At 38.8% G+C, this 24,111-nt stretch overlaps 1 protein-coding gene across 2 annotated transcripts; it reads left to right on the top strand.

Annotated features, from left to right (window-relative positions):
- Positions 1 to 273: 273 nt before the first annotated feature.
- bdg (bedraggled) lies at positions 274 to 24,060 on the top strand. 2 transcript variants are annotated; one of them, XM_066300408.1, is made up of 14 exons: positions 274 to 504; positions 11,279 to 11,848; positions 11,897 to 12,159; positions 12,268 to 12,686; positions 12,737 to 12,953; positions 19,207 to 19,643; positions 19,751 to 19,950; positions 20,004 to 20,141; positions 20,201 to 20,423; positions 20,484 to 20,641; positions 21,975 to 22,229; positions 22,286 to 22,516; positions 22,575 to 22,775; positions 22,850 to 22,906. In XM_066300408.1, exons 2-14 carry the CDS (start codon positions 11,291 to 11,293, stop codon positions 22,889 to 22,891), a joined length of 3,342 nt encoding a protein of 1,113 aa, XP_066156505.1. In that variant the 5' UTR covers positions 274 to 504; positions 11,279 to 11,290; the 3' UTR covers positions 22,892 to 22,906. The 2 variants fall into 2 exon arrangements, with proteins under 2 accessions (XP_066156505.1, XP_066156504.1); XM_066300407.1 differs by lacking the exon at positions 22,850 to 22,906 and adding an exon at positions 22,943 to 24,060 and having other exon boundaries at positions 275 to 504.
- The last annotated feature ends 51 nt before the right edge of the window (positions 24,061 to 24,111 follow it).

The following is a 24,111-nucleotide window of genomic DNA, read 5'->3' as shown; positions in this document are numbered from 1 at the left end:
TACCTTACGTATTAGGACAAAGTTGTGTGTGGTCGTTATTCCAAATGCCGACTAAAATAAATAAATCGCTCTAGGTATGTTCTTCAACGTTAAGAAAAAATATTTTAAAAATCGGATAATTAAACTTAAAGAATGTTTTTTTTTCTCGTTTGTGATAAGCAATAACAAAATTGTTACGTTTTAGATTTAGATTTATGTCCCACCAAGATCGTTTATTTCCCCCAGTGCGCGTTGTTCAACTTTATTACAGGCGAGTCTTTCGTTTACATGATTTTCAGTATCGGAGACTCGGTTGCCAGCTGAGGTAAAATCGTTTGCAAACCTTCGGGATTCGCGTGATTGCGTTTGATTACAAGAAAACTTGGAAAAAAGCAGTTTTCCCACTTTTTTTTTTTTTTTATTGGTGACTGTACCATTGGAGTGTAGGAACTTTTCACAAGTGTTCATCTGAGTTTTGATTTTTGACCGTTGAAACGACTTTTTGAGGAATTTTGGTTTTGTAATGTAAGTTTTTGTTCAACGAGGAAATAATATAAACAAAAAACATAAAATGCATTTCGTAATTATTATTATTGTTGGATGTAAAATGGGGTGTGTGTATAGTAACTGTTACCATTCACACGCGTAGCTAAGGCAACAGCCGTGCTGAAAGGCTGAAAGTATAAGTATACTTAGTGAGTCACCAAATTTCGCATAAAGGGCATTGTCGATTAAGGGAAGAGAAATGGGTATTAGGCATGACAGAATTATTCTCAAATCGTCGAATTAAATCTTGCAAAAATTGAAACCACTGTACATTATTATTTAACAAAGATCTCGCTGCGTTTCATTAAAGGAAGGCACATATGTATATTGGCCAAACAGATCAGCATTCATCTTAATGCTCTTTAAGCATTGGAAACTCGTTTTTTTTCGTGCAACTCTGCTTATGTTATGGCGTTATTCTGAATGCGCCACTTTAGGAACCTTTTCCTAATCCACCATTCTATACCTATCCATGTCAATTTCGAACCATCTCCGATGCTCGTTATTTAAAAAATTATTTTTACGAGGAAGGAATTAAAAAACCACGCTCTCAGTGCTTTTTACTGAAAATTTTTGACATTCGTATAAGATCTAGAAACTTGAATTTTTCCATTAGAGAATATTATTGGAGAGTCTGAACCTCGCAGTCACGAGGAAAAATGCCTTAATGCACTTACCCCTGCATATTCAGTTATATTTATCCAATTTCGAGTGGTTTCGGCCATGGGTTCGAAACTGGTTACACAAATAACCATTTCAACACGTTTGGGGTGCTAAAACTCGACTTCTTTTCAAATGTAGCACTCTATATATCGTAGGACGTTTTTAATTTGTTATTCGTTAAAGTTAATTTGTCCATAGAAAACTCTATATCCATCTTTATTGATTTTCAAATGATATGAGAGTTAATAACAGTGCGTTTTCCATGTCCTTTAATGGGAGTTTTTGGCATGGCTCACGTTATTTTTATGTGACATGATTTCCAGGCAGTGACCTTACGCCATGGGGCCCTTGCACATTTCTGGGAATTAAGGAGTCGCAATTTTAACCCAGAAAAAAACCCTTGCAAATGTACATTAGTCGAATACCACAAAATTACTTGCTGGGACTTATCCCTTAGCGAGGAAGTAAGATCTTCTATGTAATGGATTAAATAAACGTGTTGGCTTATGTCTTTAACGTGTTCTGCTATTTGCCTTAAGCCTTAATTCTTCACAATCTACTCCGTTAGTATCAAAACTAATGCCGGACCTCGGAATACCTACAGGTAATTGAGGTCAATAAAAAGTGTTCACAAAATTCGAAGGGCGCATCCGATGTGTAGTCATAATCCTGCGAGCAAATCGATTTAAAATTTCGACCGTTCCGTTTCCCCGGAAAGACCCTGTATATTGAAAATCCATCAAGAGTTGTGTCTCAAGATGTGGGATTTGGAAAAAAATTGGTATTTATTTTCTCTTAGACGTGATGCGATGGATAATCATACAGTTTTTTACGAAATAGGGCGAAATTTTTCATGGTTTCGGTCAATTACCAGCTCGACCGCGTACTTGGAAATAGATTGAATCGATGCAATTTTAATTTCATAGGCCCATGGTTACATGATCCTGTAGATTATATTTCTGATTGTTCTTTAACTTAAGTGAGTCTTCGAAGATTCAAAAATTTTATAATCACCTTACGATCTAAGAATAAATTGTCATGGGAGCAATTTCAATACACCCACACGTTGCCATTGTTCCCATTGACACGCTTTTCCTATATAAAACTACAATCCCACGACTTGAGTGTGGTGCACTAAATTCGCTCAACTTTCAAATGCCTCAATGTTTTGTTTTTATCACTTAAAAAGCTTTCATTAACGAAGGCACGTTGGAATATGAAAAACAGTCATTGTTTGTTTCAAAATGTTGTACAATGAAAATAATAACAATGACGGTTGTTTCTAGGCCGGCTCCGCTCCTAATGAGTCATAAAAGAAACCCAATAAGCTGATACGAGTAACCCACATTTTTTGGCTAATCAGACCGGTGTGCATACCCAACCACTATGCCACACCAAAATGTGAGGACATCTATCCACTGAAAGCGACCAAAAAGTCTTATGCGGTTTTACTCTTGTCTTGACACCATTTTCAGGGGAACCCTTCAAACTGAGCATGTGTGTGTAAATCTACTAATAATGTCGGGCAATTTTCAACTTTGTTCAAAATTCCTGTAGATTTACATGCAACTAGGAAACGTGTTAGGTATTTATGTGTTTGCCGGGCGTAGGCAGCAAGGGCATGCAGGAAAATATCATTGATCAACACGTAATTGATTGAAATCGAATTCACGTAGGTATTGACTTACGTATATCAGAGATATTAGGCCGTGGTTTTCCTTGAAAACGCCGAAATCTTAATCACAGACTGCTTAATGTTAAAAACCAATATTTGCTCTTATTAATCGTTTCAAGTATCTCATCAGCAGAGCGGAACTACTACGAGTACATGTAGCTGCATGACTGCGATTGTTCAAGGATGGTACTGTGTCATACTTACATGGAAGATGTACATGGTTAAATGGCGTTTTTCAATGGATGTGCGAATCTGAGTCAAACATTTCTAGCCAATGTTAACGTACCTTATATGCTTGCGCGCATGCGTTGGTGTATTAATATTCATAACTATTTTTTTGATAAAGAATGGTGTCCTCATTTACAAGCTGTATATGTATATTCAGGCCCAAACCTTGTCACTTGTGAACAAATTATAATAGGGAAACTGGTAATATCGTGCCAGAACATCATATCAAGGCACGAACTGTCTGACGTTAACTTGATTTTGGAAATCGCATAATGGGAAATTTTTTTATTTAGGTTGGATAAAAACAATTTGTAAAAAGGTTTATCTACTGGAAATATGGGAAAAACTGTTGAATTACTGCACCTCGCCTTCAATTGAGATTTTTGGGTCAACTGAACTGCACACCACAGTAAACAGTAAATTCGTGAATTTAATATTGACGTATTATATTGATTATTTTTACGTTGATCTAGCCGCATGATAGAAGCGTAGTTGTCGCCCCTAAAACCCCCCAAATGCGAGATGAGATTGCTCAATTACCTTAATTACAGACGATGACGTGTTTCTTGAATTGCCAAGTCAAAGAAGTGGTTTTCCTCAAAAACCACTATGATAAAATGGGTGAACGATGGTCAGTACTGGTCGTCCGGTGGATGCTATTTTAGCAGCCGCGACAGTTGTTTAATTAATTACAACTTGACACTGCCAATTTAGAGTAAACTGACCTCGGAAATTTAATGTTTGTCTGATACGCAAGGAAAACTGCTTATTTCCTATTGATTGGATTTGGAAAACATCTATGAAAACGCACATGAAAATATTTAATCTGCCTTAAAATCATGCGCACTTGACGCTATTAAAGTTAAAAATTACTAACTTGTGAAGAACCGATTCTTGAATATCTTTTCTGCATTGATTAACTAAAGCACAATGAAAATTCTCCTTTGTAAAAGGCTTTCGGTAGTTTTCAGGTACAAATCACGTAGAAAAATTGTGCAAAAAATAACTAAAAATGAGTTTTCCGACTCACAATTCAGCCATGACGCATGATAACAATGAAACAAATGAAGACGTCAAATGCAGGCGCATTATTGGTCCTCGCACTGACATTGCATTAATTTGACATTCCGTCATTTACCTTCAGTGGCGTACATCTTTCGTTAAATATTAAAATAGACAAGATGGACGGTAACTAGGTATTACTCGTAGGGTCGGCTTTTAAATTTAGATTTATTCAACTACTCTTGCTCGAACAGTTAAGTATTCTAAAGGCTAATTGATCAAAGTTGTGGCAACTTTATCAAAAGCATTACGCCCTTGGAAAAGTTGAAATAAAGATGGATAATTGGTCAGTCTCGTGGTTTCAACTAAATTTCTGGGTAAACTTGCTAGTCCATTAAACTAATGGCCTTAAATGCCGAAACATCAAAGTCTAAGTAACTTTACAAAGGAGATGTGGTTTTCACATAACCGATGGAATAAGTGTAGATAACTTTCCTGGAACAGTTCGTTTCCTCAGTTTCCGTGGAAACGCTCTTTTACGCAATATTTGATCTATTGGCTTCAAGGGACAAATGATTAATATATGGTTAACTTTCACATGAAGCTAGTTCCTATAGACCAATTAGCATACACGTACATACAAGGTGCCTAAAAAAAACGAGCGAAGCTACAACTCAGTTATTTATGAACTTATTTTGATGAACTGAAAACGAAATAAAGAGATATTTTTCGAACTACTAACTGACGCCAAAGTTAACTTTTTAAACTCTACTTCTGCTTTCGACTCCAACTTCAAAATTTCAAACGGAACTCCATATATGCTTTATATTTTCTGACAGAAATGTTTTTTTCTGAAATTAATGATCTATGACAAATTAACGTAAAAACAATTTTTATCTAAAAAAAAAAATTTTAAGTTCGAACAATATGAATTATGCATCCACGTGTGTCCTAAATTCTGACATCACGTGTTACGTAACTATCTGTATCGTCATGGTGCCATCTGCTTTATTCTGTAGTCATCTGAATTTCATTCCATCTCATCGTATTGTTCAAAGACGCCTGGCGCCATGGACAAGCGTCGCCCATATGATACCCAACGAGAAGCGAAAATAATATCTTATGTAAAGTAAGGATAAATACGTTATTTAATGCAGAAGGACAATCTTATTTACGATGCTACTCAAAGAAATAAAATTTTTCAATTTTTTCAGTTCAAAATTGTTTTGACGTTAATCTGTTGTACGCCAACAGATTCAGAAAAATATTTCATAAAAAAACGTAAGTGAAATTACGGAGTTCCATTTGAAATGCTGAAGTTGATGTCTGAAACAGAAGAGTTGAGTTGAAAAAATTTAACTTTAACTTTACTTAATAGTTTCAAAAATAAAATTTTATTTTGATTCAGTTCAACAAAATCCGTTCATAAATGACTGATTTACAGCTTCGCCCGTTTTTTAGACATCCCGTATAACTAATGCTGTATTTAAAACCATGTTTCTATGGTAATTAGTTCGAAGTTAAAATTAATAGAACATTAATTATTCTGCTCTAAAGAAACTGGAGACTGGGTAGCTAATTTGTTAAGGTGTTGATAAGTTTACCTAGAGCATACTTTCCTTGGAATTGGACCAACCAAGCAATATGAAATCATAACTTTTTTATACACAAATGAATGTGGGAAGCTCTCATACTACCTAGATATCATCTAAAATTTAGCTAAAAATCGGAAATCGAGGGAAGGCGGAGGAGACTTAGTCTCAGAACTAATTAAGAAATAACTGTATTCAAGTAACAAATAAATGAACTAGAGATGTTTTGTTTATAAAATTTCTATAGGGTGTTTCTACACGAAAAATCGAATACTTACCTACTCGGATGGTGGTGGAAATAAATGTGGAAACACGTGTTAATGCATTGATGTCGCTGACTACTAGAATACGGAAATTATTGATCAATGTATAGGATGCTCAATTTGGAAAAAAAACAGAAGTTGAAGAGCCTCCATCAACGCAGCTTTTAAATCAGGTAAATGAGGTGTTAAAAGATACTTCCGCTAACTTCCAATTGAAAAACTTGAGAAGTACAATAGAGATGTGCAGTGATGAATTTACACGAAGCAAAGTCTCTAAAATTTGACTTCAAAAATTCAATCGAAGTGATAAAGCGAAAACTGAAGAAAGGAGAATGTTTCTGACGGCGAAATGGTTCTTTTGCTGTGTGCTAGTGACAAGGCAAGCGGGACGTCCTATGTATTTCTAACACACGCTCTGTTTAGATAGTAAGGGTGCCTTAATGGCAGTGGAAAAGTGTCGATAAAACCGAATATAATTCGTGATTATAATAATGGGATGTTGGACTTTGACCTATCGGATCAAACGCTATTCTACTATACATCCTTATGCAAAACTATTAAATGACCCAACAAGGTGACTTTACACGTTAAAGAGACGTAACTATGTACAAAATGCACATAAAATGTGTGAAAAAAGTTAATCGTTCCAACATGAGATTGATCAAATTTAGAGAACAATTTGTTGAAGCAGATGGAACCGAAATTAATTCAAATGTAAGAAGTGGGCAAATGGATTTGCATTAGTTAGAACACTTTCCATTAACCGAAAAAAAGCAGCGCTGGACGAGGCCGTGTCGAGTGTGAATCGATGGAAGAAATCGTTAAGAATCCAGATATTTTTGTTCTGAGGAGGAGCTAGCTCTTTGCGTGGAGGTTACATATCATAATCACTAGATGGACAAAAACAGGATTTTTAGTTTGGGCCAATTTAGCAAAAAATTTCATTATTATTAATATTTTTTTCTTTATAACCGCACGCTCGTTAATATATGAACAAATATTTTGTTTAAACGCGCCGCACTTGATTTATTTCTGTCTTCCGAGACGTCAGATATTCATATTTACACAGCAATTTGAGAGAATACTCCGGTGGTTCAACAATGACCAAGCGGAACCGCTGCGAGTCCGGTCGTAGCCGGTGTCCCGGGTAATAAGTTTGTCTACGAGTTATCTCGTAGTTAGCAGCCGAAGCGTTGATCCGCACAATCAAATAAGAAAAAAATCAATCAATCAAGGCGCGAAAAAAAGGTTTTGCTGAGCAGGTGCCGGTCATTTTTGACGTTACTGACAAGTAAAATGCGCAATCGGAATAACAAGCGAATGTTGCCGCGTTGCCAGTTTTCCGGGTACTTTCCTAACCAGCTGCGTTTTATGACCTTTTTTTAAATTTGAGTTGTCGAAATTCTTGCATTATTGAAGAGTTTTCCTGTTTTATCTCCTCCTGAGGCCATCGTCCCTCATTTTCATTTCGACGAGTTCGTTTTCTCACTCGCTGAAAATAATTCCTACTCAGATTAGAAAACTTGCTGTCGATATGTGATAAAGACCTTTTCTAAAGTTGAAGACTTCTAAAACCTAATAATAGAAATATTTTTAGGTCGCTGAACCGGCATGTATCTCATTTGTTTAGATTTGTGAATACAAGACTAACAGCATTGATTCGAGTCAATGCGACAAAAATCCCCTTTGCCTTAGCATTAATGCTAATTCAAAAAAAAAAGCTTTCCTAAGCTCTACCTAATTAAGAGAAACACAAATTACGTTTTTAGGGCTTTCATGCCCACATAATAAACCTTCGGAATAATCAATATACGCCTTCATACAGTTTAAACGAGGTCATATACCTTCCCCATTACAATTTCATATCGTGGCTTCATGAATACTTTTTCTCCTAAGCCCTAGTCTGCAGCCACATAATGGTAAAGTCGAGGAGTATTATCTGCTAATACAATGTATTACGTATCGTAGGAACGTTCAGAAACATTTTTAACTTGTGGCGTTTAATTGAGACCTAAATTTATAACAATTTCCGTTCGTATATATTGATCTTTCTCTAAATCACGAAATCTGTAGTTATTGGCAATGGAATTTGCAACAGTTTCAAAGTTTCACAATTCATTACTCGCAAATCGAATCGATTTAATTAATAGTTTGCACATCAACTGTTTACTTTAAAATTCGATTTATTTTTATCAACATTTTTCAAATTATTTGGAAATTTTTTTTAACAATTTAAGAATAACTGGCTGGATTATCATTTGTGTTTTTGCACTGTTATTAGTCAAGGACGCAAAGAGGAATGTGTTCTGACAAATTTACGGCCAATACCACTGAAACAGTGAAGTTGTACAAACAACCTGTTGTCTGGGAATATAAACTAACTACAATTTGCATTAATAACAATGTGAGAGACCTTTGTTGACGATTACTTCTATTTTTAATCTGGCACAGTTTTAACCACGAATTAAATTGATGTCTTCACGAATTGAAATTCAAAAAGGTATAAAATCAGGAATAAAAAACGACTAAATTATTGTTTAAATTTTAAATTTAGACGCGCTTTAAGTGTTCTATTATTATTGATGAGTCTGAAGAGAAAAAACGTTACGTTATTATCAATGCAAATTCTTCTCCAGTTGTTTAACTTTCAGTGTTGCTCGTCACGTTCCATATTCAAATTTCATGTTAACAATAAATGTCGGATGCGACACCCCCTTTGTTTTCTCATCACGACTTTGCTTAACAATCTGCGCTGGACAGTTAAAAGAACGACTGTATGTTGCAATAAATAGATATACTGTAAATTTGCCTTTCAAACTAAATTAGATCATTTTTTCCAATTTCCATACTTCCATCATGGAGGGTAACACGCACAACAACTTCTTCAATTCATTTCCAGGAGTTTGTCTCACAGTCAATGGGAGCCCAAGTTGGTCGACCCTGATTGAGTATCACGTGACACTAAATCAGATCATTTTTTCCAATTTCCATACTCCCATCATGGAGGGTAACACGCACAACAACTTCTTCAATTCATTTCCAGGAGTTTGTCTCACAGTCAATGGGAGCTCAAGTTGGTCGACCCTGATTGAGTATCACGTGACACTAAATCAGATCATTTTTTCCAATTTCCATACTCCCATCATGGAGGGTAACACGCACAACAACTTCTCCAATTCATTTCCAGGAGTTTGTCTCACAGTCAATGGGAGCTCAAGTTGGTCGACCCTGATTGAGTATCACGTGACACTAAATCAGATCATTTTTTCCAATTTCCATACTCCCATCATGGAGGGTAACACGCACAACAACTTCTCCAATTCATTTCCAGGAGTTTGTCTCACAGTCAATGGGAGCTCAAGTTGGTCGACCCTGATTGAGTATCACGTGACACTAAATCAGATCATTTTTTCCAATTTCCATACTCCCATCATGGAGGGTAACACGCACAACAACTTCTCCAATTCATTTCCAGGAGTTTGTCTCACAGTCAATGGGAGCTCAAGTTGGTCGACCCTGATTGAGTATCACGTGACACTAAATCAGATCATTTTTTCCAATTTCCATACTCCCATCATGGAGGGTAACACGCAAACCAGCCTCTTTAATTCATTTCCAGGAGTTTTTCTCACAGTCAATGGGAGGTCAAGGTGGCCGACACTGATTGAGTGTGATGTGACACTAACGGTTCCTTTTAATTCAATGAATCAATCGACTGTATCGATGGTATAATGACAATGATGCAGGAAATTCATGCTTAGGATTGATTTTCTCCAACAGCCTTGAAATATTTATTTGATTCGTAGGATCTTTACCTCATTGTCTCCTAAAGTGACCCCCTTGTCTGTAAATTTTACGGTTATAATTGTCTTAAATGAAGCAAATTAACTACAAATAATAGGGACCCACGCATAATGTACTATGTTCCCCCAATTTTGGGTCAGGATAGCAAGCAAAGGTTCAAGCTCCAGACCCTCCTCGTCGGTCGAAAATAATTTAAAAACCCATTATTAAGTGTAATAATATTAACATTTTACAGGTATTGTATAAGCCCAAGATTCAATTCACAGAGCGTGACATTAATGCATAACGCATTTCGTAAGTTAATCTGATTAGTTCCGGAATTGAACATTTTTATCTCAATCGAGATCTTACCAAATTTCTGCATTAAGAGTCATCAGGTGTGCTTTTACCTAGTGGAGATTGCTTCTTTCCAATTAGGTAGATACTTTTGTTAAATTAGAGAAAGGAGTTGTTTCTACCATAATAATGGTGCCAAAAAACCATTACTGCACAATATCAGCTTGATCGTTGCGTGTCATTCTGTTATTAAATTATGAGACATGAAGAGTCAGGTTAAATCTACAGGTGGCATCAGTCTTAAGGTGCTCCCTTAATATCGCTTTTCTTGCTGTTTTGGTTGGCGAGGAAGAGAGTTGGTCGAGGACGAAGTAGTGCGTTAAAGTAGATTTCAATAAAAGCAAATAACCTGAGAAATATCGAGTTTTTGAATGTTCTAGACATATTTTAGGAGCTTTCAGAAGGTTTAAAAAGTCTCACATGGTCTCTAGTATTACAAAGTTCCCAATCGTTTCGAGAAATTTTTCAGAGTTCGCTCGACAACTCTCAAAGTTTTTAAAAAAACTTCCAAAATTCCTTCAGCATCTCTTGGAAGTTAGTACTGTTTAGCATAGTTTGGACAATGAACAGGAAAATTTTCACATTTTTAATGCACCGTGAGTTGCTCTAGTCTATTGATATGAATTTTAGTCTAAACCTCGATCATCCGAAGTCCTGAAGCCTCGAAAATGCGGTTTGAAAAATTCATAGAGCTCACAAAGACGGTTAATTTGAGAATTTTTTAAAAGCAGTTGCACCTTCCTGGGAACTCTATTCTTGGAAAACGCACATTTTGCGCCTCCAGCCTTAATCATTAATTTATTCATTCCTGTACTGAATCTGGACAGTCCAATTGGAGCATGTGCGCTCTATTCTGTCAGGCACCTATAAATTTTGAAACACTCCGAAAACCGCAAAAATGAGTATAAATGTAACCTCCGTATCTCGTATTAGGTAGATTAACTTGAATGAAACAATGAATCAACCCTGTCCAAATTATTATTAATGACCTCTACATCGAAAACGCTCATTGTTCTATACGCGGGAACACAAACAACAAGGTTTTTAACCTGAACTAACCTAATAAATTATTTACGAACCGAAGGCGACGGTTTGCAGTTAGGACTTTCCCGTAGAATCCAGGTCGTTAAAGTAATGCAAAATGTATATCCTCATTTTCGGTACTCAAGGATGTTATTTTTCAATCCTAGGCCTGCTCCAACATGTCCTCGAACGACTTAATCGACTTTCACGTGGGGCCTCCATTCGTGCTTCCAGTCCAAGTTGCAACTATAGAAACTTACGAAACTGACAATCTTATAGACACAGAGCTTCCGGTACTTGAGCAAAAGCTCTTAACTCAGTGCAATGACAAAACTCCTCGCTCTAGAAGAGAGAGTGTGGATGTTGAAGATATTCTCATTAACATAGATGAGTATGACAGAGACAGTCTCGATGGGGAAGAAGTGGAATGCGATGATTTCCTGGACATTTGCGAGAGGGTTGACGATAATGGGAATGCTGATGAGAGAACTACATTGCCAGCCGATAATTTCGAGGCTTTGCTGGTTTTGAAGAATTTGGATGATCTGCTCAATGCCACTTTAGAAGAGTGCGAAGATGCGGCCAACGGGAACTCGCTTCACGGCTTAGACGATGCCACTCAACATATAATTGAAGAGTGTTTAGGAGATTTGGATAATTATCTTCATGACGCCATTGATGACTCCGAATCCAGTGCTTCTGATGACTCTTTAGATTCCAATGAGGATGTCGCCAAGGTGAGTTTTAAATAAACGTACGGATAGGAAATTTATCAGGTTTTTAAGGTGGAGCAGGAAGAGGAATTTGATGAGGAACTGGCGCGCATCAAACTAAGACAAATAGAGGAAAACTACCGGAAGTTTGTGGCCGCCGGGATCGTGAATCGGGGCTATGTTGACACCGAAAACAATGGTAATTTCATGGTACATGAGCAATTGCCTAGACCCTCCTCGGCGTGTGCCATACCCGCCCAGCTGACGCAAAGGAAACGGGCATTTAGGAGCAATTCAGTAAACTTGGGCAAGGAAGAAAGGCCGCGGCTAATTAGGTGCGAAAATTGAATATCTAGAATCTCCTTAATACCGACGTAAATTTATACTTTGCAAGCCGAAGAAAAACTTTAATAATTTTTCCTTAACATCTCTATAAATTTCAGACGGAAGTCCGTGAACGAGCCCTCCACGTCCACCCTCACCCGGACATCCGCCCCAGCTGAGTCCACCGCCCCAAAAATCTGCTCATTGTCCGATGACGACGTAAATCGCCAACGTCATGCCCATGCATCTGCCGATTGCTGTACTGGAACGGTCATTGTTGAACCACTACGCAGACAAAGTGGTGCAGGCAGTTCTTCAGACCTGCACGAAACGGTACCATCGGAACCGTGCGGTACTGGCAGGAGTACTTGGTTACGGAGTTCAATGCGAAGACTGCAACAACTCACTCTACCCAACGTGGATAGAGCTGAAGCAGTCGCTGTTAACATTGAGGACAGCGGAGGTCGATTGGAGGCTGGGGTGGCGGTGAGGCCCGTGAGCGCTCCGTCGAGGCTGCCACCGTTGACTCGCGCAAGCGGTAAGTCGATACTATTCAATGAATGCAATTTAATTTCTGCGTGTCTTCAGCACGGACATCAAGGGCAAGGTCAAGGAACGCAGAGACTCATCAGTCAAATTCCAGGACGAGGAGCAGTTCGGAATCGTCACGTTCTAGAAGAGGTAGAAGTGTGTCCTCCAGTGGTACCAGTGCGGATTCTAGTGGTGGCGGAACTCTGGGTCGTATGCCTTTGGACGGAGGAGATAACGAGGCGCAGGAGACATCGACCAATAATACTCAAAGACGGTGAGTTGCTCTTGGAACAGTGATTTTGAGACTTCTAGTGAATGTTTTATAATATAAATTATTGGAAAATTGTCGCGTCACTGAAAATATATCGCATCTTTGGCGGTACATAACTCCTACACTTAATGTCTGATTTTAGTCATCGTTTCACTCAGTAAATCACATTTTTGTGTGTCACATCGTTTGCTTAGATTTTTGGCGAAGGAGCATTGTTGTTGCAAACTGGTCGAAACGACTATACCGGGTGTTTCTGCTAAATTTTGAGATCTCTGTGGAGTATTGCGGCGTTCAAAAACTTTTTCATTTTAAGTCACATTCGAGGCATACTTTTTGCTAACGTTTTACTTCTTAGTTCGCTTCGATGTCTCTCGTAATAAAAGGGTCGCTGATTTCTGGACAAAATGGGTATTTCTTTGCTTTGTTTGAATAAATATTGTTTTTTTGATGTGTGACAAGTAGACATTAGAGTCGTTTTGCATTTAGTGCTGATTTGAGACTACTCGCGGTCGGTGTATAAAAATAATGCCATTTAAACGGGGAAAAATGCGTTAATTTTGTCCAGTAGTCCGTAACTTCCCCATTTTCACAGATACCGAAATTAACCAAAAAACCAAATGTTAACAAGAAACGTGTTTCGAATGTGACTGAAAATGCTATCATTCCTGTTTTTTGCAACAATCCACAGCGGTCCTAAAATTTAGGAAAAAGTCGCTGCACGTTCGTTTCTTTCGGCATGTACAGTTAATGGACTTTCTCTAAGTACTGGTAGGTAAAGACGCGATACGATTCTTAAAGAACTGACCTACAATTAAATAAAAAATCATTCGAATCAGACAATAGGTTTAAAGGGTTATTTAACAACAAAATTTATACGAACTGTTAGTCTCTAATTTAATGTGCCGCCATCTGGCGGTGTAACATCGAACCAGGTCACGTATCCAAACAAGGCGCACGAACAAATGGTTCGATTAGGTTTATTGCTTTAATGTTCCTCGTTTAATTTTCCACCGTATTAGAATAACTATAATACAGGGTGTCCCAGATATTAGTTTCCAGCAATTAACTCGAAACCACGGCGAGACAGCGAACCGGATGGTTCAAATGCAAAAATGATAAGATGGAAGCAGAGATTTTCTGTGTAATAATCGCTACTTACTGCTCAGGAGCCTGCCTCGTTAACTGCCGTCTACATGGTTTTATCTCTGGAAACCATTTTTCAAATTACTTAAATCATTATAAATGAAAGTAGGTGGTGAAATGATTAAGGCAAATATCTGCTGGCCGAAGAAAATTGCTTAATTGTTCGCTCTAATTACTATCCACAATGGTACAAAAATTGTTTTTCACCTCAGAGGTTACAACGCAATACGTGCCATTAATGGTTAACGTGGTACAGTATAATATGTGTATAGTAAATGGGTGCTACCTCTAGCCGAATCCAGAGCACGGATCTGGATGTTAGGTGAACGACTCTACTTAACTCTCTCTTTTCCTTGTCTTCAGATGGTGGTGCTTATGTGACTTATTGACACTTTGCCTCCCTGGAAGCAGCCCTTCTCAATGAATGCAATTCTCAGTCTATCCTCTCCGGTAGGTTTTAACCTACTTCTGTTACTAATGATTTAACATTTTAATTTATTTATCAAACTGAACTAATGCCTAATTTAATATGTTAAGTTAGTTTACTGGTTTTGGAGGCACACAATTGCTCTATACGGTAGATATTTGACTGACTTTGAGACCACATCTTAGAATTTTTGCTCGTTACTCCACCCTAATTTCGCTTCCTCAAGTTTCGTTTTTGAGAAAAAAACATGCATTCGTCGTACGTTTCCAATCCGACAGTGAATCAAAATCACTAGTGAAACAATTTTTGACAATTTCATCGCTAATCGGTACAGAAAATGTGAAAATACCGATTTTTTTTGCCTCTAAGTGTAACCGCAGCGACCTTTCCTTAACATCGCCCAATCCCCTTGGAGTCTCTTAACTTAGGGGATGGAGAGAATATTTCCACAATTTTATTCAATTTTTTGTAGCAGCTAGACGTTCCTCCTCTACAAGTCTCACATTCCCTTCAGCCCCACGTCTAGCTTCTCCATGAACGTTACTCGCTTTTACGACTTTTGCAGCTTGGCAGCTGCATGTAAAACCCCTGATAGAAGGAAAATGCACCTAAAAAACTGTTAAAAGGGTCCCTCCTGAGGGTTTCTTTGTGGTTTGGGTAGGTGCCAACTCTTACAGTTGGAGGACCGCTCGCTGGGGCGGGAAGATCTGCCGTTTTTTCCTTTTTAGCGTTTTCTTTGCCGCTTTGACGATTTAGTGACAATATTAAAGCTGCAGTCACATAGTATTACTGTTGCTTAACATAAAAGGAACGCTTCAGTGACTTCACACATTAGTATCTCGTTCATTATTTCAATTTTTCAAGGTTTAAACCACCAATGTTCGTTACGTGACATGACCATAGAGTGTTGTAAGATGATATCGGTAGAATATGATTGTCTGAAAGCCGATCTTGTAATTATACAACCTTGACATAAGGGTTTGGAATGGATGCAACCAGATGTAAAGTTGGGAAATCTGTAATTGATGCGAACAATGTTGAAAACCAGGTTGGTGAGCGCTGCTTTTGAGCAATGAGGAAGCAGTGCTTGAGCACGGGAATGGCCGGACGAATGGAACTAAGATTTAAGTTTCGGTTTTCAATATTCCTCTTTTTTTTGTCCTTTTTGCACTCAGAAACGAATGTGGTGCGAATTTCACTTAATTCTGCATTCGGCAGACTTCAAAAATTGCGAGCTAAATTGAATATTACAATGGTAAAATCTGCCCATAAACAGTGTTGGCAACGTTAAAATATTTGAAACCTTCGTACAACAGCAAACTCTTGCAATTGGGCCCGATCCTAATCGGACATCCCTTTGAGGGGGTTTCGGAACCAAAAACCCTTACGCACCGTTTCGTCTTTCGGGAAGACGAAGGCCCCTTTGTTGCTGCTTACGTTCCTCCAAAACTAGGTTTTTTATGTTTAAAATAATCCACCTTTTTTAGTTTTTACTACAATGCAGTGTTGCCAATTTTATTTTAGGCAAATGGTTGGACTTTTACTCTAGGGCTTTCTCGAAAATTGGCCTTTCATGCTAAATGCTACCTAATGAAAGGTGCGTTCCAGTAGCTCTGTGTTATTGGCAATATCGCCAAGTAGATCTGCACAGTTACACAATCCATATAAGAACTGCGTATTTACGTTTTCGTTTTGGCTAAAATAGGCCTACAACGTCTCGTCAACAATGAACCGTTGCCCCTCAAGTTGCGCCGGCCTCGAGGACTGGACAACATCGAGCTTTTGCACTTTGGCTCCTTGGAGCTTTGAGGACGACATTACTTCGGTCGATTTCATTTTTGATATTTCCAAAAATAGCATTTTGATTCCGTTGAAAGAAGGGAATCTGGATTTACAGCATTTCTCTGGACTTAGCAATAGGGCCAGCCCTTTGACAGATCTGTCACTTATATAAGGATCTTAATACGTTTAAAGCAAAAACGAAAGGCACCTCTGTGCGTTTGATTCGCGAGAAAATTTCTTGGAGGAAAATTATTTTGATTTTTTATTGCGACGACGGACGAACAAGAAATTCCCTCAAGGTCCAGCACTTCTCTGGATTCGGGAACGTTACTAGATATGTGGTGACAGCGCAATTCGTTTAGGATTGTGAATTTTTTCAACAACAGAGAAACACACTGTCGGCCCCTATTTTCTGCAGAAAACTGCTTTTGGTTACTCGACCTTGCAGTGGCACACTAACAGCCACCAAAAGTACTTTCAAACGCTCTAATTATCACCTAATATTTGGTGATTTGAATGACGAAAACTCTAGTTATTACAACATTTATCTGTTGCTATTTTAAAATTCATGAAACTCCAAATGGTACTTGTAAATCGGAGCTGAAGTCGTCAGCTGGCAACGTGGCCTTGAAATTTAGGCAGTGAGTTATCCATTATCAAACTAATACATTATCTTGAGGACGAAAGTAAAGCAGACTGTTGCAGACTGTATGCCTAGCTGCATTTGCTCGATTTTCGGCAAATATTAACTTTACAAAGAACTTTTGATCTGTTTGTCTTTGCTCCAATTTGGAATGACGTAAAAACCACCGATAACCACTCTAATCGAAAACAAGAGAAAAACATTGGAATAGTGGAATACCGGGTCACCGATCTCATAACGGTGAGTTTCCTCCACCCAACCATAGTAGGTAGTACCCGATTTGTTTGGTGCACCGACTTTGTTATTATTTGCTATAGAGTTCGTAATACGGTATGTTGCTCGGTGGCGGTACCACGTCACTTCTTCAACAGAAGAAGCACTCGCGATGAACCATGAATGATCATGGGTTAGTACTACAACAATTATTGTGAGATTACGTGCTAACAGAAAAATGCCAGCAGTAAGAAAAATTCATGCCGCGTGAGGACGTTCGAGGAAGATGCAGTCGGTGAGGTTCTTGTGGAGGTTTTTGAGAACGTAAGTTAAAATTAACCTGTCGGAAAAATCGATTTTGACGCCATGAGAAGATGTTGTTCCAATTCTGTTGATAGATGCGATAACCGTTAACGTGGTCATTTAAGTACCTCCCGTCAGCCATCTGCGACATGTAACTGGGCTTTGCAGCTTAACTATAAATACTGACATGACTTAATAGTACCATTGAAGAGAGGTAAACAGCGGTTTATCGAATGTAGGTTGTTCGTTTAGCAGGTATAAAAGTCACAAGATCAGGTGACGTGATATTATTCCTGGAGGTCACACAAACCGGAGGACTTTTCCTGCAGGAGGGTGCACGACATTTTGACATGCCCACAGTTTCTTCGCGTATTTGTTCAACCTCTTGAGCGTTATTGTATGTGGGGCATTATTGATTCTATTAGGGTAACAACATTGCGTGACTGGACATTGGCCTGCTTTGTGGATTTGAGCCACTTTAGACTATTGAAAAATCAATTTTCTTGGACAGAGAAACGTAGGAGTGTAACGCAAATCTTGTTTTTACATTAAAACAACAAGTAGCCTTGTTAGCAATTTAAATAAGTGTGTATTTCCTAACGAGATAAATGTGAGCGAGCACACAATGATAAAAAAATGTAAATTTCTAGTAACGATTACTGAGACAGGCCAATTAATACGTAAATCGTCGGATTGACTTTGTAGAAATTAAGCTGGCCAAAATAGTAATCGAAAGTGAAATATGAGGAAAAGCCATTAAGCTGCGCAACATATCGTGAACTTGAGCTTAAATGGTGACTCTCTAAAGGTTCTTGGTCAGCTTTTTATTTCTACCATTCCGTACAAACTCCAAACGCACTGACCTTAAGTAAATTATAATTATTTCGTAATTTATATCTTGAATTCTTGCGGAACAAGACATAAGAGCTGTTAAAACATTTAATTAATAATTTGCCAATTTTCAGTGGCGTAACAAAGAAACACGGGGAGCCAGCGACGGCAGCGTCGATACCTCGTAGAAAACAGATACAGACGTTTCTACGTTTTGTCAATAATCATGGAATTTTCATTTTGACCCGTGTCCGAGTTTTTAGATGGATTACGCCACTGTGCGCCAATCTGGAAAGTATAAGAAGAATAAATTGAGTAATCGATTGGTATGAAAAGGGTTTTCCCATACTACGTGTTATTTAGCTGGAAATGCCAGGTAAGTTCGAATGCCAGGCAATATGCTCGGATTGACAATTAATTACGGCATCAGGTGATAGCTAGTACGGCCATTAAATTTACAAAAGAACATACAATGGTTTTATCGATGCGTCCTGGTTGAGGAAATTAAACTGCTCGGCAAAAGAACTAACACGAGAATTGTGGGATCGAGAAATTTGAATGGGATAGCGTTGAGACACAACAATTTTCAACTCTAACACGTGCTCTTTTTTAGCTAGCAAATGCGTGCGGCAAAGCGGACTTACCGCACGCTTACAGGAAAACATATAGTAATGCCGACAGGAAACGTGAAATACATCATTATGTTGCACGCCGGATCCAGTATTCCAAAAAAACTGGTTGCAGCACGGTTTTTTCAAGTTTCAGAGAGATAACACAACCCACGATGGTGAAACCGAAGGAAGTGTACGACAAAATAACGTCAGGGAAATTTCGTAGCTCCTATTATTTCGTCACATTTTTCATTCTTAGTAGTTAAAAAAAAAAAAAATTCTGACATATCCTCTCTGTTCCAGGTCATGCGATCATCAACGCACCAACGAAATCCCGGAGGCCGAAAGCCCCCTGGGCAAATGGCCCCACAGTATGAGCTCAATGATGGCCTGTCTCGGTTGTACCTTGGGCCTGTTCAACATATCCCGCTTCGCAGTACTGACAATCCATTTTGGGGCTAATTTCATCTTCCAGTTCATGCTGCTCTCCCTGGTGTTCGGTCTACCACTCTTCACCCTTCAACTATGCCTGGGTCAGCAATTGGGCACGGGAGTTATCGATATGTGGCGCATATCGCCCTTATTCCAAGGGGTTGGGGTGTCGCTACTCATCACGCAGGCGCTCACAGGGTTCTATAGCATCATAGGGGTGTCGTGGATGTTTGTGTATTTTCGGGACTCGTTCATTACGGCTCTGGATAAGTACCGGTGGGCAGAGCCGTTTCTTTATTATAGAAAAGGTATGATCCTCATATGATTAAATTTTAGTTAATGTTAAATTAAATAACTATGGTCAGCCCGAAGGTGCTTACTTATGATAACCGTTCTTCGTGTTTTGGCTTTGCAGATATACAAACGCCCCTTAATGGTACCTACAAGCTAACCGAGACCGTCCCGGATTATTTTAATGGAATCGTACTGCAAAGGTACCATCTGCCCAGCGGGATAGCGTACGGAACCATCAAATTCCAGTCCGCTTTCAATTTAGCTGTTATTTGGATGATCGTCTTCGTCTCCTTGAGCAAAGGACTGCGGTCTTATGGAAAGGTACATTCTAGTATATTTACAGAGATTTAATTATTAAATGCGTTCTCCATTAGGTCATTTACATGTTCACGCTTCTGCCAGTCTTCGGTACCTTCGTGCTTTGTGCCAAAATTTTGGGACTTATGCCGCCAGAGTTTGTCAATATCATATTCCCCGAGACTTCGTGGGGCGAGTTCTTTTTGAACTCCAGGGTAAATTTTTGTTTTATTTACCTTTCTAGAATGCTATTACGGGGGAGGGGGGGTTACAGAGTTGGTTGGCTGCAGCCCAAGAGACCTTCCTCACTTGGGGCCTTCTAGGGGCTGCGACCATGCAAATAGCGTCACACAACAAGCACAAACACTTGCTTCAACGCGACTCTAGTCTGATAGCTGTGATGACCATTTCGGTGTTGCTACTCGTGGCCTTCTTGGCCAACACTTGCGTCCAGATACTTAAATCTTATGGGTACAGTTACTACCCTAGTTCGTTTGGTAGGGAATAATGTTCCATGTACCGATGCAACTGAAGCAGTCATTTTGTTTTACTTTAAGAGCGAATATCATCGTATCAGTTCCTCAGATATGTGAAGGATCCACTGCCACCCACAATATCGAACACACCAGTGAGATATATGAAACATAATTCTTTTATATTGGGAGAAAAAGTTATTCGACCAGGCTCTGATGGCGCTCACGAGAGTGGATATCAGGTATGGAAAATTCAAACTGCATACTCAATTTGAGTTTTGTGCAGAGCTATACAGGTCACTCAGGTATGGCAGATTTGAGATATTTTTTAGGTAATTCCCCAACGCATGCTTAGAATGTGGAAAGTGGCTGTGAATAGATAAATAACCTTTTTAAAATTTTCAGAAAAATTCTCATTGAACTGTTTTTTTCCCTCGAATTCAATAACATCTACATCATATTAAATTTCAACAACTGAGATTTTGGAGACTTGGAAATACAACTTGGAGCGTTTTCGTTTTAGCGTGAATTTTAAAATTGCAAAAATAGACGAGATTGTATGTCTTTATTTCATAAATTGAAGGAGAAATTGCCACCTGGTCTGCGTAGACTTGTGGAATTTAAACAAACATCCTGTGTGCATGTGTTTTTAAAAATTGCAAGAATTGTAAACAAAACTTGTGATATTCATATCTTAAAAAACCAGTAGCGTAGTTGGTTTCAAACACAGCTATACAGGGCGAGTCGGGAGGATCGTGCCAAACTTCAGGAGCGTGCTGTACATGAAAAATAAATGTAAAAAAACTCAAATGTTGTTATCTGATTTTCGTTTGTTTACAAGTTATGACGTAAATAAAATTAAAACACAAAGGTTAAGCAACATTTAGACGAAACGTTTCCTCGACGTTGGATTGGTCGTGGTGGCCCTATTAGTTGGCCTCCAAGGTCTCCAGACCTGACACCACTAGACTATTGTTTGTGGGGTTGGTTTAAAACTGAAGTGTACAGAGCAAAAGTGGACGCTCAAGATGCACTAATTCGACGCATTAGAAATGCTGCAGCTGCCATTGAAGAAAGACATGAAACAATCAGGAGCGCAACGAATGCTCTTCATAGATGAAGCCGAAAATGCTTAGAAGTTAATGGCGATATTTTTGAACATTTACCATGATATCCAAACGTTAATTTATGGAATTTCTTATGAAATTTATAAATTTTTTTAAATTTTATGTTTTAATTTTATTTACGCTATGACTTGTAAACAAACGAAAATCGGATAACAACATTTGAGTTTTTTTACATTTATTTTTCATGTACAGCACGCTCCTGAAGTTTGGCACGATCCTCCCGACTCACCCTGTATAATCTTTTAAACACAAAATTTGATTCTTGGATTTTGAGTCTTAACGTGCGGTTATTGCATTGGAGTACCCTTCATTTACACGCACTTTCAAGCTGACAAAAAGAGCAATTATCTCAAAAAGTAAAAGAGACGTGGCAACCTCAATTTCTTTTCACGTTATTGAGTTGTCGGTGTTTAATTTTGGTGAAACCTGTAATAAGAATTCCTTTCAGGTTCTCCGATTGGCCACTGAAATACTACCGGCAACTTTCGCGGTAATGGGCGCTGACCAAGTTTCCCCATTCTGGGCGGTGCTCACTTATTTCATCTTCATCATGTTCGGCATCGCCCAACAATTAGCAATATGGCATTGCCTCATCACAGGTATAATGGCCATCAAACCCAAAGTTTTGAAGAAATGGGAATCTACCATTACGTTCTTCAGCTGTGCTTGCGGCTTCATATTGGGACTCCCTATGGCTACGGAGGTGCTAACCCCAAGTTATTTCCCCAAATATTTTTTATAATTAATTTTTTATCTCAGCTCGGTATTTACGTGGTGTATTTCATGGATTACACTCTGGGCAGTATATGGTGGCTAACCATAGTAATAATAATGCAGATATTGGCGGTATTCCTAGTGAGGGGTAGGCCTTATAGTGGTGACACTGTGGTGACTGCCCTTTTCACTCCTAACAGCCATAGTTGTCTTATCAGTTGGGCTCCACCGTTGTTATCTTTTACTTGGAATGTGATTCTGCCAGTAGTTTTAATGGTAACAACGTTATGAAATTGCTTTTAGAATGTAACTCATTTCTTTCTGGTGATTTCAGATTTTATGCATAACAACCTTTAAAAATGGGAATTTCCGAGACATGTTTGTCTGGCATCACGCTCCATTTCTGGATTATTGGCCATTATGGGCTCGTCAAGTCGGATCGATGATGCAGCTTTTGCCGGTGCTTTGTATACCCTTTGTGGCGGTCATACAAAGCTATCGATACTTGAACAATGGCCCTTCGGACATATTGGAGGTACGTATTGCACCAGAAAATTTCCCCCTGACATGGTTTTATATGAAGTCCTTTTACATGCACTCACCATGCAGGAACTAGAAGATCCATCTCTTAACGTTAGTATTCCGCGTTAGATTCCGCGAGGTATTCTCATTGTTGACACTAAATCGAACTTTTTCTAACAGAGAATCCAGCTCCTCTACCGACCACCCATCGGGGAGCACATGGAGGACCCACCCATCACAAACCCGGCTGCAAATTCCAACTCACCATCCGTTCAATCTGAAGATCCGCCGCCCAAATATACCCCCCCACCCAGCTACACCACGGCCACCGGAGCTCGTCTCGCAAAATTCCTGCGCCAAAGCATTCGCCGCAGCATGCGCAGAATTGCTAACGCCCTGGGTGAAGGAAGTTCTGTCGCTGGAACATCCAGGAGCAGACCTAGCGTCCAGAGCGTCACCCAACCACCGCCACCGGATTACAATGCCGTATTCGTGGAAATGAATGCCAGTAGTATTGTGCCAGACGCCGTGGACGGAAACACCAGAATGTCCACTTTGGAGAGATTGAGGAACCTGCAGGCCTCCACCAATGCCCTCACCGCAGCGGAAGTTGCTTCGATATTGAGGAGCAGCTTCAGGAGGAGTCGGATTCGGTCTCCATCGAGAAGTCCCGGGGGCCATAAAGAGGAAGAGGATTTTACTGAACATGGAGTGGGGTCGCTGAGCGCTGAATTTTTGGTAGACGCAGCTGCTCCCATTGGCGAAACTTCATTAGTTATCAATCATGCAGAGGTAGAGGAGGGGGACGATAAAGCACAAAACAGTGCCATGTCTGTGATATATGTGTCTAAGTGATTAGGGTGAAAGATTTACGTTAATAATATGGAATTCTGTCGAGTGTTTGAGAGAAAATTGAGAAATATTTATTTTACGATAGTTCCTCATCTTTTCAAAACATCTTTTTACATTTTTGTCTATATGAGAATTGATGTGTAATGGCGACCTAATGGTGTAGAAGCCGAAACGTTGCTTCTATGGTTTTAGCACAAAGACAAAACTTTTTCTTAAATTTGTCCAAGAGGGAAAAGGCAGAGATTTTATTGTTCTTTACCAAGTAAAGTCTGTTTTGCGCATTTTTGCCAGTGTATATAGTGTTTGCAATATTACTTTTAAGGCTGTATAACTTTGTTTTTTTAGATTATTATTTTTTTGTATTGATGTGTTTCACTATTTAATAAAATGAACAATTTATAAGTTTAATAGAAGTAAGGTTTGCAAATAAATTTTTTATAAACTAACGGTAGTCTCATTGTACCTAAAATAAATAACCATGACACGTTTACAATGCC

The sequence above is a fragment of the Euwallacea fornicatus genome, chromosome 36 (assembly GCF_040115645.1).
Source record: "Euwallacea fornicatus isolate EFF26 chromosome 36, ASM4011564v1, whole genome shotgun sequence".
NCBI lineage: Eukaryota > Metazoa > Arthropoda > Insecta > Coleoptera > Curculionidae > Euwallacea > Euwallacea fornicatus.
Note: the sequence above shows the minus strand (reverse complement) of the source record. Positions and strands in the feature narration are given on the sequence as shown.